The 17,832-nt window shown below is 36.2% G+C and overlaps 1 protein-coding gene across 8 annotated transcripts in view; it reads right to left on the bottom strand.

Moving 5' to 3' along the window:
* SMAP1 (small ArfGAP 1) overlaps positions 1-17,832 on the bottom strand; it is a 200,892-nt gene that overhangs the window by 47,404 nt on the left and 135,656 nt on the right. For 7 of the 8 annotated variants that reach the window (XM_054557685.2, XM_054557684.2, XM_002817049.6 and 4 more), the window contains one exon: positions 16,011-16,091. The exons of the other annotated variant lie outside the window; for it this stretch is intronic. In XM_054557685.2, the coding sequence (XP_054413660.1) occupies positions 16,011-16,091 (81 nt within the window). The remainder of the gene's footprint in view (positions 1-16,010; positions 16,092-17,832) is intronic. 8 annotated transcript variants of the gene reach the window in all.

Here is a 17,832-nt window from a genome sequence, read left to right as displayed (position 1 = left end):
GGCTAGAAGAGCAATGCCTCCTTAGTCCTAAGGCATGCTTTATACAGTAAAAAGAGGAGGGCTAAGTGTGGGTAGGCAGGATGAAATCAGATGGTATACTCAGGAGACTAAATTCAGACGAAAGGAAACAATAGGATGTAAAACACAGCACAGAGCTGAAGGCTCTAATGACATCTGATCAAAGCTATGCAGTCTATAAATCTAAAAGGGAAAGTTTCAAATGATGAAAGGTCTTGAGAACATTGGCACAGGGGAAAAAAAAACCAAGGCTGCATAGTAGTCTCTGTAAGATTATTATATCCACTGCTATCAATGTTCTCATCAGAGTCTACAAATGTTCCTATCAGGTAACTATGAAGTGATAAGACTGATTTTCAAAATCCATACATAAAAGCCATTGTTGATCCTTCTGATGCAATATCTCAATAATTATCATTGCTATCAAAAGACAGAGTCTCTATTTCTCCAGATCCACAACGAAGAATGTCAAATGATGGGTCAGTAATGGGTCCAGGCTGATAGTAGGAGACCATAAACCTAGGAAAGAGGCAACTGTAAAAGACAGAACAGCCATCTTTTGGCAGGCAGCAAACCAGGGAGACTAGAAACTCCCAAGGCCAGGAGATGCTTTACTGTAAATAGGTGCAATCGTTTTTAAAAATAGAACACGGATGCCTCCCATGTTAGTGGAGAAACATCTCCTTTCATCGCTGCACATTTTTTACTTTCAGGTTAAATTTTATTTCCTTCAGTCAAATGCTACCAGATAAATTAAGGATTAAACAGAAAAAATGATTTTCAATTCATTAAAATTGGATTATAAAGATAAAATTGTATATGCCTGCAATGTGTCTTTTTAAAACTGTATTTATTAATTTTTTATTGTGCAACATAGCATAAAATTTACCATCTTAACCATTTTATGTGTATTGTTCATTTAACAGATTTTAAAAATTTTCTGGGAGATTTTGTGCATTTAACATATTTTTTTAAAAATGTTAAAAGACAAATATTACCAAAGGAAGCATATATTAACACATCTAGAACACTACAAGTTTAAGGCTCAATATATACGTTCTTATGCACTAGTTTTATTGTGGTGGGGATAGGTGAGAGGGAGGGAGTAGGGGAAGAGAAGGTAAAAAATGATTTATCAAATTTTAATATTTAAAAATTTTGTATAATTATGAAAACATAATATTAAACCCTTAATTACTCTGGGTAGTTTGTTACACAGTATGTAAGTGGTTGGTGAAGAGAAGCATCTAACAGAATTATATTTATTCATTTAAACAAAATATATTATGCAAATATATTTGTATAACTTAAGCCTATTTTATTTTCAATTCATTGCTGTTCTCACTTGTAAGGATGGAATAATAAATGGGAAGATAAAATATCCTTATTCCCATTTATTAATTGGTAGGTAATCTTTACTCAGTTGGAGAAGCAAACCCTTGCTGGGTACTCTCCAGAAGCCTGTGACATACCCACCCCCACTACACCATCATAGGCCAGTACAACACATTACCATTAAAGGTAAAATAAATGCTTATAATACAACATTAAATTGGGGGTGAGAGAAAAAATAAAAAATACAAAACCATACCATCTACATTCCCAAAAGAGAACTAGAAACAACTAAAATGTTAAAAGTGGTGAGACTCCAGACAGTAAGATGTAAGGTGATTTTCCTTTTTACTTTTTCCTCTATTTTCCACAGTTTTTATAATAAGGGAAAACTGCTAAAAAAAAAAAAATGAGGCTGAACATAATTATCACAGTGATAAAGATTTAGAAGGAGATGTAGACCTTGTTATGTAGAAAGGAGAGACACACTGGGGGCACGAGTATAGAACTAAATCAGAGCTACTGAGACAAGAATAAGAATGCCATGTTCAGAAGACAGTCTCTATTCCGGTTCCCTGAAACTTCATAGGTTCCAAAAGAATAAACTGAAATGAAATGAAAGGTGAAAACATAGGTAATGGACAGACTCTGAAAGGGCTAGGCTTTATTAACATTTATTCTGTAAGCAATTGATTTAGTTATCTTTTATTTTTTAGCTTGTAATTTCTCCCTGTATTCAGGTCCCTACTAAGTTTTGAAGAAGTTAAAATATTTCTTTCCTGTCTCCAGTTTTTCTGGCACTGCAATACTTTCAAATAAATGCAGTACTCTAGAAAAACTATTATTAAGTACCACAAAAGTAATATTCCAGAAGATGAAGAATAACAAAGTGTACGGCTACAGGCTAATGGTTTCTGTGGCTCAAGACTACATGTCTAATCAAATTTTTATCCTAACATTCTGTTCTGTTTTCTTCCTCCAAAATGCAGATAATTCTAATCAAATAAGAATTAGATAAAAAGATGTGTGATTTTGAAAGATAAATCTGACTTTGGATAACTTATAATTAAGAAAACGCTAATTTCTGATTCACTCGATCCTGTATTTTACTTTCCACCTAATGGTATTAAAACTTTTCTTCATATACGTAACTATATTATTTCCTTCTGGCATCCGAGTAAAACCTGAGAAAAAGATCTTGTGTCTACAGCAGTCCCCCTTACCTAACGTTTTGATTTCAGTGTCTTCAATTACCTACAATCACGGTCACAAACTATTAAATGGGAAATTCCAAAAATAAGCAATTCGTAAGTTTTAAATTACACACGGTTCTGAGTAACATGATGAAATATTGTCCCAGCGATGTGAATCATCCCTTTGTCCAGCACATCCACGCTTTATACGCTACCCACTTGTTAGTCACTTAGTAGCCATCTCACTTATCAGATCAAAAATCATAGTATATACAAGATTTGGTACGACCCAAGGTTTCACTGGCTACATCTTGGGACATATTCTCTGCAGATATGAGAGGGACTACTGGATACCGTTGGCCCTCCATTTCCATGAGTTTCACAAGTTCCAAAAAGCAAAACTTGAATTTGCCATGACAGGGTACTACACTGAATCCACAACAATAAAGGGATCTGCAGGCATTGTACTGTATTACTATAAGTAATCCAGAGATGATTTAAAGTATATGGGAGGATGTGCAATAAGTTATATGCAAATCGTATGCCATTTTAAATAAGGGACTTGAATATCCACAGATTTTGTTATCTGTGTGTGTGTGTGTGTGTGTGTGTGTGTGTGTGTCAGCAGGGGTGGGGTCCTGGAACCAATCTCCCACGGGTACTGAAGGACAACTATATTCAAAGGAAGCCTTGACTGATCTCACCGGTGCCCTCCCGAGGATGGCATAACAGGCAGGTTTTCATTCTTCTACCGAGACCCACTTTCATGGATCTAGATTTTGAATCAACAATTCTCAAGTGAGAAGTGATTATGCTCCCCAGGGGGCATTTAACAATGTCTCTGAAGACATTTTTTACTGTTAGGACTGGTAAGATGCTGCTGAACATCCTACAAGAAACAAAACAGCCTCCTGGCCACTCTATCCCTAATGCCAAAAATAGCACTTGGCATGTAGTAGGTACTCAGAAATGTCCAAAAATATTTACATATGAGGAAACTGAGGCACAGAGTAGTTAGATATCTAGTAAACAATAAAGTTGAGAATCAAATTAAAGTCTTGTAATCAAGTATAGGTTCTTCTATTTGCATCTTTTAGTAGTTTGTTAATATTTTTCAAAAGGCTTTTAAAAGCCTATATCCTTTGACTCAGCAACTCCAGTTTTAAAAATTGATTGTAAGAAGTTATTACACAGTTGTACACAGATTATGTATACAGATTTTTATTATCCCAAAGAGAGATAAACTTTAAGCAGAGTCTTAATGTGCTCAGTGGAAGGTAAATTATGCTACATCCATTTGATGGAATGTTAGTAAAGACAGAAAGGCACAGTATATGTTCCAATAAAAAAAGGGGAGCCAGGTGCAGTGGCTTATGTCTGACTTGAGGCCAGGAGTTCAAGACCGGCCTGGTCAACACAATGAGACCTCATCTTTAAGAAACTTTTTTAAAAATTAGCCGGGCATGATGGCATGCTCCTGTAGTCCTAGCTACTTGGAAGACTGAGGCAGGAGGATTCCCTTGGGCCCAGTTTGAGGCTACAGTGAGCTATGATCACACCACTGCACTCCAGCCTGAATGAAATAGTGAGACCCTGTATCTAAAAAAGAAAAAAACAAAGAAAAGTCAGTCAAAATACTGTCAAATGACAAAGGGACAGAGTAGGTTACAAAATAATATGTATAATATGATCCCATGTGGATATATATATTTCCATGGGAAACAATTAGGAAGGATGAATGCCAAGGCATTAGTGATCATTTTTTTTAAGTGGTAACATTAATTTTTTCTTCTTGCTTACATGTATTTTGTGACTTCTTACAAATACATATGGTTTGAATATTATGGGGAAGTAGAAGAAAGAGACTATCAAAAACCTACTAGGAGAGACAGGCACATTGGTGTATGCCTGTAGTCCCAGCTAGTCAGGTGCAGAAGGCTGAGACAGAAGGATCCTTTGAGCTCAGGAGTTCTACGCATGCCTGAGCACCACAGAAAGACCCTATCTCAAGAAAAAGAAAAGAAAGAAAATACACTTGGAGGAAACATACATTTACCAATTTCTTGGTTAAAGAATAAGAAACCCTATACATTTACCAAACAAGACAGATTATTTATTTTTACTTAGGGGTACCACTGTAATCTTTCCTGCTTCAGAGGGAAAAGATTTTTTCTTTTTTAATACTTCCTAGCTAAAGAAAGATGGGGAGTTGTTAACAGCAACTAGCATTCTATACCATAATAAAACTTGGGCAACAGGGAAGCAACACTAAAATGCTTCCTAAACCTAATATATAGTGATACTGAATCTATTATTTCCTTAAAAAATCTATAAACAAAAGATCACCATCAAACTAATCTTCAAGATCTAGCTTTAAGCTAGAAATGCAAAGATTTGAGGAAAATATAAAGAATCTTCGAAAACTGTTTATACAAATGTTCTGTGAGACATCTGCTGCATTTACTCACCTATACCATGTTTCTATGATTTTTATAAAAGTATTATTTATTGAAAATATCTTGTTCTAAAATGCATTCACGTATCATATGAAAGGTTTATTTAGCTTAAATTACAATGAGAGCTTGGTGGGTGTGTAAATGTATCTGTCAGATTGTTAAACAACATAACCTATCAATCTAGCATCTGGCAATGAGCCATTTAATTTAATGATTTACTAAGAATAATTTATTTGATTTACAACTGGTTGTTACTTTTACATGGTTATATTGAAATTTCAAGTTCAACAGATTTGCAATTGTTATATTGTGTTTATATTAATAGGTTAGCTGACATATTTATCAAATACAAATGTATTTTTTAAATTGTATTAACATAAAAGGTTTGTTCAATGAGGAAGTTTGATGGTTGTTTTCATTTCTTTCCCAACTAATTTTTTTTTAAATCATTATTCATCTACATTATCTCCTTAAATACCCAAATACTTGCCGTATCTTGAAATAAATGTATTGATGCTGGTAAGTATGTATTATCAAAAGCAGTGGTCTTCTCTTATAGCATCACTGCTTCTCCACTTTCCTTCCTGGAATTTTTATTCTACTTTTATATACTTTGTGAATTGATTTTCTCTTAAAAACGTCAAGAAGCTAATGGCAAATATCTGCACAAGAGACATTATTTTACATTAAGAAATATCACAATACATACTTTAGGGACTCTATGCCAATGAAAACAATCTATTTTAAACTAAGAATACTCCACCAAGGCATATATACAAGAAACCAGTAAGTGTACACACACACACACACACACAGAGAGAGAGGGAAACAGCCTGCACTAGAAATAAATGGCTATATTTTCTCCTAAATTAGACTTTGTGTTTTAACAGAAAAAAAAAAAAAAAAACCTGATTAAAGAGAGCAGTAACTAAGGTAGGCAAGAAACCAGTTTGAAATAATAATGAGGAAAAGTCACTGAATAAAAACTAATTATGTAGCTATCTGAAATCCACCTTTAAGGATACTGTTAGATGATGTTTGGAATCAGTCCCTATGTTCAATAGGTGAAACAAGTAATTCTAAATTTAAAGCTATTTATTGGCAAAAGAGGCTCTAGAGATCATCGAGGCAAATCTTACCATTTAATAAAGAAAGAAAAGGAGGCTCTGGACAGTTAAGTGACTGATGGACCAGAAGCTAGAGCCTGGCTCTCCACCTGACCCTGCTTCTTCCGCGGCAACCATTTCTCACTGTAAGGAGTTGGGGAAGGAAGTGTCTCAACAAATTGGGCTATCTGTTTTTAAAAATAAAGTTTTCATGGAACACATTCACTTACTGCTTTTATGCTATAAGAAAAGAGTAGTTGTGAAAGACACATTAAGGTCTACAGCTTAAAATATTTACTATCTGGTTCTTCACAGAAAAAAGTTTGCTGATTCACATTACAGATTTCTTAACACATGATCAGAAGTTTCAGAACTGAATACGTAATAAGTACAGCTGACCCTTGAACGACATGGGTTTGAACTGTGTGGATCCACTTACATGTGGATTTTCTTCCACCTCTGCCACCTCTGAGACAGGAAGACCAGCACCTCCTCTTCTTCTTCCCCCTCAGTCAACTCAACATGAAGACGATGAGGATAAAAACCTTTATGATGATCTACTTCCACTTAATGAATAGTAAATATATTTTCTCTTCTTTCTGATTTTCTCTAGCTTACTTTAAGAATATATTCTTATATATAATATATAATTAAGAATATAATATCTAATACTTGTGACATACAAAATATGTATTGACTATTTATGTTATTTGTAAGACTTCCAATCAACAATAGGCTATTAGTGGTCAACTTTCTGAGGAATCAAAAGTTATATGAGGATTTTCAACGGCACAGCGGGGGTAAGGGCCACAACTCCAGCATTGTTCTAGTGTCACCTGTATATATAACATGTTGTAATAAATAGTACTATAACCAGAAAAGAGTAGTAATCATCTTTAAAAGGCTTAACTTTTTTTCCCAGCAAAGAATTGATTATTTTCCATGTTCCATGCTTTGATATGTAAACCTTTGAGAAAACCTATAAAACTTAGAAACTTCCAAAGGAGAAATTAAAATCTGATTAAACTGAAAGATAACTCATATAACATTCCTTTAATAGAGTACTCCTCATCTACAGAAACATATTTATAGATCATTGATTACTTGAGAGACAACCTAGTACATAAATCTAAACTAAGTGAATTAAATAGAAATGTCCAATGAATGACAGAGTATTTTAGAAAAAACGAAATTTACACACAATTTTCTACTGGTATATCTTAAGCATAAAAGAGAGATATCTATTTAAATATCAAAGGCATCTGCCTTATTAGTCACTTGATTCATTACATTTTTAGGTTTTACCTTTCTCCTCCCAGAAAAAAAGCAAGCCTACCTCCAACTGACACAATTAGTAATAGTTTCTGGAACATTACAAAAATGTAAACCTCAATGAGACTTAGGTATAAACAAAATACAATTTAAACAAAAGTAGTAGACTGCTCAAGGAAAACAAGTTTACAGAAGGAAAAAGTTGCTAACTAGAAACTAACAAATCAATGAAAGTTATTAATTCCCTAGTTAGCATAGTATGGGATGAGGTTATATATGAACACAGTTCTTTTATAGGGAAGCCTGGATAATTCATTATAAATTATGTAGAATGTACAACAGCACTTTAAATTGCAATAAAGAACCTGAAGACATATATGTCAAATAGAAATACACACAACACATACAACACAGGGCTTGAAACCAAAAGAATTGGGTTCAAATTCCTGAGCTGCCAGCAACTGGTAACACTCAGCAAGTCACTCCTGAGAGACTTTAGGTCCTTTGAGGATTTAGTTTTCTTCTTTATAAAATAAGGAATTTAAACGAGATAAGCATGGTTCCTTCCAAATCCCAAATATGTTTAACTGCTTATTAAGCTATTACTACGTGTCAAGAACTATATTAATGGCTTTAATAACTTATAGAAATAAGTTTGACTTGAAAAAACTAATTCTAGAATAAATAATCCCTATCAAGCATCTTCTTTCAAACTCATAACGAGGTGGATCTTCATCCAAGACAGCTCCGGTCTGCAGCTCCTAGCATGATCGACACAGAAGATGGGTGATTTCTGCATTTCCAACCGAGGTACCTGGTTCATCTCACTGGGACTGGCTGGATAGTGGGTGCAGCCCATGGAGGGAGAGCTGAAGGAGGGCGGGGCATCACCTCACCAGGAAGCACAGGGGGTCACGGATTTCCCTCTCCTAGCCAAGGGAAGCTGTGACAGACTACCTGGAAAAACGAGATACTCCTGCCTAAATACTGTGTTTTTCCCACGGTCTTAGCAACCGGCAGACCAGGAGATTCTCTCCCGTGCCTGGCTTGGCAGGTCCCACACTCACAGAGCCTTGCTCACTACTAGCGCAGCAGTCTGAGATCGAACTGCGAAGCTGCAGCTGGGCAGGGGAGAGGCATCTGCTATAGCTGAGGGTTCAGTAGGTAAACAAAGTGGCTGGGAAGCTCAAACTTAGCAGAGCCCACCGCAGCTCAGCAAGGCTCACTGCCTCTATAGACTCCACCTCAGTGGACAGGGCATAGCTGAACAAAAGGCAGCAGAAACTTCTGCAGACTTAAACGTCCCTGTCTGACAGCTCTGAAGAGAGCAGTGGTTCTCCCAGCACTGCATTTGAGCTCTGAGAATGGACACACTTGCCTCCTCAAGTGGGTCCCTGACCCCCGTGTAGCCTAACTGGGAGACACCTCCCAGTAGGGGCCGACAGACACCTCACACAGGTGGGTACCCCTCTGGGACGAAGCTTCCAGAGGAAGGATCAGGCAGCAATATTTGCTGTTCTGCAGCCTCTGCTGGTGACACCCAAGAAAACAGTGTCCACAGTAGACCTCCAGCAAACTCCAACAGACCTGCAGCAGAGGGACCTGACTGTTAGAAGGAAAACCAACAAACAGAAAGGAATAGCATCAACATCAACAAAAAGGACATCCACACCAAAACCCCATCTGTAGGTCACCAACATCAAAGACCAAAGGTAGATAAAACCACAAAGATGGGAAGAAACCAGAGCAGAAAAGCTGAAAATTCTAAAAACCAGAGCGCCTCCTCTCTTCCAAAGGATCACGGCACCTCGCCAGCAACAGAACAAAGCTGGATGGAGAATGACTTTGACGAGTTGACTGAAGTAGGCTTCAGAAAGTCGGTAATCACAAACTTCTCGGAGCTAAAGGAACATGTTCTAACCCATCGCAAGGAAGTTAAAAACCTCAAAAAAAGGTTAGACGAATGGCTAACTAGAATAAACAGTGTAGAGAAGACCTTAAATGACCTGATGGAGCTGAAAGCCATGGCACAAGAACTTTGTGATGCATGCACAAGCTTCAATAGCTGATTTGATCAAGTGGAAGGAAGGATATCAGTGATTGAAGATCAAATTAATGAAATAAAGCAAGAAGACAAGATTAGAGAAAAAAGAGTAAAAAGAAATGAACAAACACTCCAAGAAATATGAAACTATATGAAAAGACCAAATCTACGTCTGATTGGTGTACCTGAAAGTGATGGGGAGAATAGAACCAAGTTGGAAAATACTCTGCAGGATATTATCCAGGAGAACGTACCCAACCTAGCAAGACAGGCCAACATTCAAATTCAGGAAAAAGAGAGAACACCACAAAGATACTCTTCAAGAAGAGCAACCCAAGACACATAATTGTCATATACCAAGGCTGAAATGAAAAAAAAAAGTGTTAAGGACAGTCAGAGAGAAAGGTCGGGTTACCCACAAAGGGAAGTCCATCAGACTAACAGCAGATCTCTCAGCAGAAACACTACAGGCCAGAAGAGAGTGGGGGTCAATATCCAACACTCTTAAAGAAAAGAATTTTCAACCCAGAATTTCATATCCAGCCAAACTAAGCTTCATATGTGAAGGAGAAATAAAATCCTTTATAGACAAGCAAATGCTGAGAGATTTTGTCACCACCAGGCCTGCCCTAAAAGAGCTCCTGAAGGAAGCACTAAACATGGAAAGGAACAACTGGTACCAGCCAATGCAAAAACAGGCCAAATTGGAAAGACCATCGATGCTATGAAGAAACTGCATCAATTAACGGGCAAAATAACCAGCGAACATCATAATGACAGGATCAAATTCACACATAACAATATTAACCTTAAACATAAATGGGCTAAATGCCCCAATTAAAAGACACAGACTGGCAAATTGGATAAAGAGTCAAAACCCATCATCACCAGTGTGCTGTATTCAGGAGACCCATCTCACCTGCAGAGACACACACAGGCTCAAAATAAAGGGATGGAGGAAGATCTACCAAGCAAATGTAAAGTTAAAAAAAAAAAACAGGGGTTGCAATCCTAGTCTCTGATAAAACACACTTCAAACCAACAAAGATCAAAAGAGACAAAGAAGGCCATTACATAATGGTAAAGGGATCAATTCAATAAGAGCTAACTATCCTAAATATATATGCACCCAATACAGGAGCACCCAGATTCATAAAGCAAGTCCTTAGAGCCCTACAAAGAGACTTAGACTCTCACAAAACAATAATGGGAGACTTTAACACCCCACTGTCAATGTTAGACAGATCAACGAGACAGAAGGTTAACAAAGACATCCAGGACTTGAACTCATCTCTGCACCAAGTGGACCTAATAAGACATCTACAGAACTCTCCAAGCCAAATCAACAGAATATACATCCTTCTTAGCACCACATCACACTTATTCTAAAATTGACACATAATTGGAAGTAAAACACTCCTCAGCAAATGTAAAAGAACAGAAATCACAACAAAACTGTCACTCAGACCACAGTACAATCAAATTAGGACTCAGGATTAAGAAACTCATTCAAAACTGCACAACTACGTGGAAACTGAACAACCTGCTCCCGAATGACTACTGAGTAAAGAAATGAAGGCAGAAATAACAATGTTCTTTGAAACCAATGAGAACAAAGACAGAACGTACCAGAATATCTGGGACACATTTAAAGCAGTGTGTAGAGGGAAATTTATAGCACTAAATGCCCACAAGAGAAAGTAGGAAAGGTCTAAAATTGACACCCTAACATCACAATTAGAAGAACTACAGAAGCAAGAGCAAACAAATTCAAAAGCTAGTAGAAGGAAAGAAATAACTAAGATCAGAGCAGAACTGAAGGAGATAGAGACACAAAAAAACCTTCAAAAAAATCAATGAATCCAGGAGTGGTTTTTTGAAAAGATCAACAAAATAGATAGACTGCCAGCAAGACTAACAAAGAAGAAAAGAGAGAAGAATCAAATAGACGCAATAAAAACTGATAAAGGGGTATCACCACCAATCCCACAGAAATACAAACTACCATCAGAGAATACTATAAACACCTCTACGCAAATAAACTAGAAAATCTAGAAATTGATACATTGCTGGACACATACACCCTCCCAAGACTAAACTAGGAAGAAGTTGAATCTCTGAATAGACCAATAACAGGCTCTGAAATTGAGGCAATAATTAATAGCCTACCAACCAAAAAAAGTCCAGGACCAGATAGACTCACAGCCAAATTCTAACAGAGTTACAACGAGGAGCTGGTACCATTCCTTCTGAAACTATTCCAATCAATAGAAAAAGAGGGAATCCTCCCTAACTCATTTTATGAAGCCAGCATCATCCTGATACTAAACCCTGGCAGAGACACAACAAAAAAAGAGAATATTTAGACCAATATCCCTGATGAACATCGATGCAAAAATTCTCAATAAAATACTGGCAAACCGAATCCAGCAGCACATCAAAAAGCTTATCCACCACGATCAAGTCGGCTTCATCCCTGGGATGCAAGGCTGGTTCAACATATGCAAATCAATAAACGTGATCCATCACATAAACAGAATCAAAGACAAAAACCACATGGTTATCTCAATAGAAGCAGAAAAGCCCTTCAACAAAATTCAACAGCCCTTCATGCCAAAATCTCTCAATAAACTAGGTATTGATGAAACATATCTCAAAATAATAAGCGCTATTTATGACAAACCCATAGCCAATATCATACTGAATGGGCAAAAACTGGAAGCATTTCCTTTGAAAACCAGAACAAGACAAGGATGCCCTCTCTCACCACTCCTATTCAACAGTGTTGGAAGTTCTGGCCAGAGCAATCAGGCAACAGAAAAAAATAAAGGGTACTCAATTAGGAAAAGAGGAAGTGAAATTGTCCCTGTTTGCAGATGACATGATTATATACCCAGAAAACCCCATCGTCTCAGCCTAAAATCTCCTTAAACTGATAAGCAACTTCAGCAAAGTCTCAGGATACAAAATCAATGTGCAAAAATCACAAGCATTCCTATACCACAATGACAGAGAGCCAAATCATGAGTGAATTCCCATTCACAACTGCTACAAAGAGAATAAAATACCTAGGAATCCAACTTACAAGGGATGTAAAGGACCTCTTCAAGGAGAACTACAAACCACTGCTCAACGAAATAAAAGAGGACACAAACAAATGGAAGAACATTCCATGCTCACAGATACGAAGAATTAATATCGTGAAAATGGCCATACTGCCCAAGGTAATTTATAGATTTAATGCCATCCTCATCAAGCTACCAATGACTTTCTTCACGGAATTGGAAAAAGCTACTGTAAAGTTCATATAGAACCAAAAAAGAGCCCGCATTGCCAAGTCAATCCTAAGCAAAAAGAACAAAGCTGGAGGCATCACGCTACCTGACTTCAAACTATACTACAAGGCTACAGTAACCAAAACAGCATGTTGCTGGTACCAAAACAGAGAGAGAGACCAATGGAACAGAACAGAGGCCTCAGAAATAACACCACACATCTACAACCGTCTGATCTTTGACAAACTTGACAAAAACAAGAAATGGAGAAACGATTCCCTATTTAATAAATGGTGCTGGGAAAACTGGCTGGCCATATGTAGAAAGCTGAAACTGGATCCCCTCCTTACACTTCATATGCAAATTAATTCAAGATGGATTAAAGACTTAAATGTAAGACCTAAAACCATAAAAACCCTAGAAAAAACCTAGGCAATACGATTCAGGACATAGGCATGGGCAAGGACTTCATGATTAAAACACCAAAAGCAATGGCAACAAAAGCCAAAAATGACAAATGGGATCTAATTAAACTAAAAAGCTTCTGCATGGCAAAAGAAACTACCATCAGCGTGAACAGGCAACCTAAAGAATGGGAGAAAATTTTTGTAATCTACTCATCTGACAAAGGGCTAATATCCAGAATCTACAAAGAACTTAAACAAATTTACAAGAAAAAAACAACCACATCAAAAAGTGGGCAAAGGATATGAACAGCCACTTCTCAAAAGAAGACATTTATGCAGCCAACAGATACATGAAAAATTGCTCACCATCACTGGTCATCAGACAAATGCAAATCAAAACCACGATGAGATACCATCTCATGCCAGATAGAATCACGATCATTAAAAAGTCAGGAAGCAACAGATGTTGGAAAGGATGTGGAGAAACAAGAACGCTTTTACACTGTTGGTGGTAGTATAAATTAGTTCAACCATTGTGGAAGACAGTGTGGCGATTCCCCAAGGATCTAGAAGTAGAAATACCATTTGACCCAGCGATCCCATTACTGAGTATATACCCAAAGGATTATAAATCATGCTACTATAAAGACACATGCACACGTATATTTATTGAGGCACTATTCACAATAGCAGACTTGGAACCAACCCAAATGTCCATCAATGACAGACTGGATTAAGAAAATGTGGCACATATACACCATGGAATACCACACAGTCATAACAAAAGGACGAGTTCATGTTCTTCACAGGGACATGGATGAAGCTGGAAACCATCATTCTCAGCAAACTATCACAAGGACAGAAAGTCAAACACCACATGTTCTCACTCATAGGTGGGAATTGAACAATAAGATCACTTGGACGCAGAGCAGGGAACATCACACACCGGGGCCTGTCAGGGGGTGGGGGGCTGGGGGAGGGATAGCATTAGGAGATATACCTAATGTAAATGACGAGTTGATGGGTGCAGCAAACCAACATGGCACATGTATACCTGTATAACAAACCTGCATGCTGTGCACATGTACCCTAGAACTTAAAGTATAATAATAAAAGAATTAAAATTAAAACAAAAACAAAATTAGACACAATGAAGAAATAAGGTATTTGCAAACACTTAACTGGAAAAGGACTAGTATCTCCCATACATTATGTATATGTGTATAGAGAGCTACAAATCAATGAGGAAAAGCAGGCAATCCAATAGAAAAATAGGCAAAAGACCTGAACCAGGCCTATGAAAAGGACGATTTTTGTGTTTTATTCCCTTCTGTATTTTTTTTTAAAGGGTGTCTTGCTGTGTTACCCATGCTGGAGTGCAGTGGCTATTCACAGGTATGATCATAGCACACTGCAGCCTCAGACTCCTGGGTTCAAGTGATCCTCCCACCTCAGCCTCCCAAGTAGCTGGGGACTACAGAGGTGCACCATCACACCCCATTTAAAGTTTCACTTTTTAAAAAACACGTGCCTTATTTTCACATGTATTATTTTCATTTTTTAAATGTAAAATAAATGAAGCTATAGTGAAAAGAAGGAGGCAAAAAAGACATGAAAAGGCACTGGGCCTCATTTTGTAATCAAGGAAATGAACAGTAAAAATTTAATGAGATACCATTACATACTCACCATATTGCAAATGCTAAAATCCCTGACTGACAACACTATGTGTTACAGAGAATGTGAAATTACTTTGATGGTAAGAGTACCTTTGGTATACACTTTGGAAAAAAGTTTGACATTATCCAATAAACTTCAAGATGCACATACTTTATGATGCAGAAATTCCACTACTAAGTCACCCTAAAAACATACAAGCTTAGATTCCATATACAAAAGTTTCAAAGCAGCATTATTTAGAATAGTTAAAATCTGTATATAATCCAAATGTTCAACAGCAGAATGGATCTTCTTTCTTATATACAGTACTTCTATTATGTACTTTAAATGGATGTACTTTGTAGTATCCAATTTATGTCTCAATAAAGTTGATTTTTAAAATTTCAACAACTAAAATCAAGGATGCTCCCTTTACTGACAATTCTCTTAGTATGATTCCATGCTCTTATGATGAAATGCATTCAAAGCCAAGCCACCATAAATATTTAACCAATCCCTTTACAAAGTACAACGTTCTCACTAGCTCCAGTTCGCCTAATCACATCTATCCTGTGTATCACTGCTAAAATAATTTTCAAAAAAACTTTTCTGAATTAGGAGTACCATGTGCTTTAGAATTTGAAGTGCTGCTCACAGCCTTTCCTCCCCCTGAAAGAATAAACATCTACAATTTGAGTTCAATCTACCACTCTGGTCTTATTTTTCACTACTTTCTATACATAGACAAATCCCTTTCTTTAAATTCACTATTTTTCTAAACATTTTATTTACAATTTTCATACATTCTTCAGGCTGTTCTCTTAAACATGTACCCCTGTCTTCCACCTTAATCCTACCTATGTTTTAGGAGGTAGCTCAAAGGCTAACCTTAAGCACAGAGTCTTTTCTGAAGTCCCTTTCATTTATGTTCTTTTCATTCTCTAAAATTCTAAGTCTTCTAAGTCTAATTGTGTATGAAAGCTAAAAACACCATTCTCTATGTCATTCACAGGAGAATACCTGTCTCCAAGGAACTCAGATGGTTTATACCCACACATATAGATAACTGATTACAAATAATATAGAGACAAGCTAGAAGGACATGCTGAGCACACAGCATTCACTCAACAATTGCTTGTTGAAAATAATGATTATTTACATATTATAAATATCCAGAAAGTCACTAATATATAAGTATACAAATAAAATGGTAATCCTAATAGATTATTTTTAAAAAAAGAATTTTACCTTTTCAGCTGTAAGTGGTTTTGCCGGCTTTTCTGGCTCCTTTTCTCTCTTTTTCTCTTCCTTTTTTTTTTCCTTTTCTTTCTAAAACACAGCCCAAAGTTTTGATAAGTTTACTTTTTTAAAAAATGGCAATTTTTGACTCATCTTTATTAGTTTGAGTCATCATCTGAAAAAGGTAGAAATATTCAGTAATTACAATATCTACATGCTGTTGAAATATAATAAACAGTAAATTCATATTCTCATTGAGGTTATATGCTGATGACACTAAAGAATATCTGTTAAAAAATTAAGACAGAGGCACAGCGGTAAGACAATTTAGCTCTTCTTTGATATAGCAGGGTTTGTTTCGTGTTTGTTTTAAATGAATGAGATCTCCATTCAATAAATTCTCACTATATCCTTTTATTAGGTTAGACTTCCTAACAGCAATCACGAAGTTGAATTTTGAATGAAAAAAAAAAAAACTAAGTGATAGAACAGACTTCTTTATTACACAAAGATAAATTATAATAGGCAAATATAAGGGGAAGCCTATAAAATCAGTTTTTTTAATCACAAAATATCTTCAGTCCATTATCTCAGATTTTGCTTTAAAAAAAGGGGTAAATACAGTGACTTTCTCATGAAAAAAATAATGTTCAAGATAGTGCTTGGGGACCACAGCCAACTGACTAGTGTAAGGCAGTAAAGTATAAATGGCATTATGATATTCACAATTTGCATTTCCAATAAGGATTAGATATAATGTTAAAAACTTAAGGATTAAAAGATCAACAATAAATCTTAAGGGCCAATAGAGGAAAATGAAAAGAGATTAAACAAAGAGCATTCATAAGGCATTTAGAGGAAAGAGATGACTAGAAACTGAGAACTGAAAGTCTACTGCAACTAAACACTAACCTGGCCCTTAGTTTCCCAGCAGCAAAAGAAGAAAAGATAAACTGATGAACCTAGGGAAGGCAGCATGATAAACACGCAGAACTTAGTCAAAATACCTAACGGCTGCATTTGTACCTATGCCTTTAAAATGGTGTCTGATGCAACCTCTGTCAAAGTAAATCTGCCATTTGTAAATCAGGAAAGATAATATTGGCAATTCCCAGGCCATAATGTGAGAGAAATAATAAAAGTTCAAAGGGCTTTGCAACCATTCATATAAACTTCAAAAACAGGCAAAAATATGATGTTTGGGAGGGTGCACACTAGTATAAAACTATTTTAAAAAGCAAAAAAGTAAAGACGATGATAATAAAAATCAGGATGCTAATTACCATTAAGGAGAAGGGATGAGGTTATTTAGGAACAGAGTTACATGGGAGCTTTCAAAGTGGTAATAACGTTTAGTTTCAATATTCATTACACAGTGATAGTCTTGTAAGTATTATACTAGATATATATTTAATGTGCATTTCAGCACTAAAAAGAAAAAGTAAAAGGCACTAAGAACCTAGAAAGCAACTTTGCAAACTATAAAGCACTACACAAATACGGCACATTATAATTTTAGTGTTTGTTGTGTGATTTTAAAAAGAGGAAAGGAAAAACTTACATCTTAGTTCAAAATTTTAAAAGAAATTCATAGCAAAGATCTTTACATTTGGGGCATGAATAAGCAATGTCTTCAACTGCAATTTTAAGAACAGGGAAATTCTAAAGCATTTCTTTTTTTAACCTTTTATTAGCCATTAATAAAAGGCAGTAAGTGTTGTAATAGTAATTCACCAATTAGTGAAAGCATTTAAGTAGAGGACAAAACTAACAAACTATTGGTATATTGCTTTGCAACAAAAGAAGAATACACGGATAGCATTTCCAGAAT

The sequence above is a fragment of the Pongo abelii genome, chromosome 5 (genome assembly GCF_028885655.2).
Source record: "Pongo abelii isolate AG06213 chromosome 5, NHGRI_mPonAbe1-v2.0_pri, whole genome shotgun sequence".
Lineage (NCBI taxonomy): Eukaryota > Metazoa > Chordata > Mammalia > Primates > Hominidae > Pongo > Pongo abelii.
This window is presented reverse-complemented; position numbering and strand designations above follow the sequence as displayed.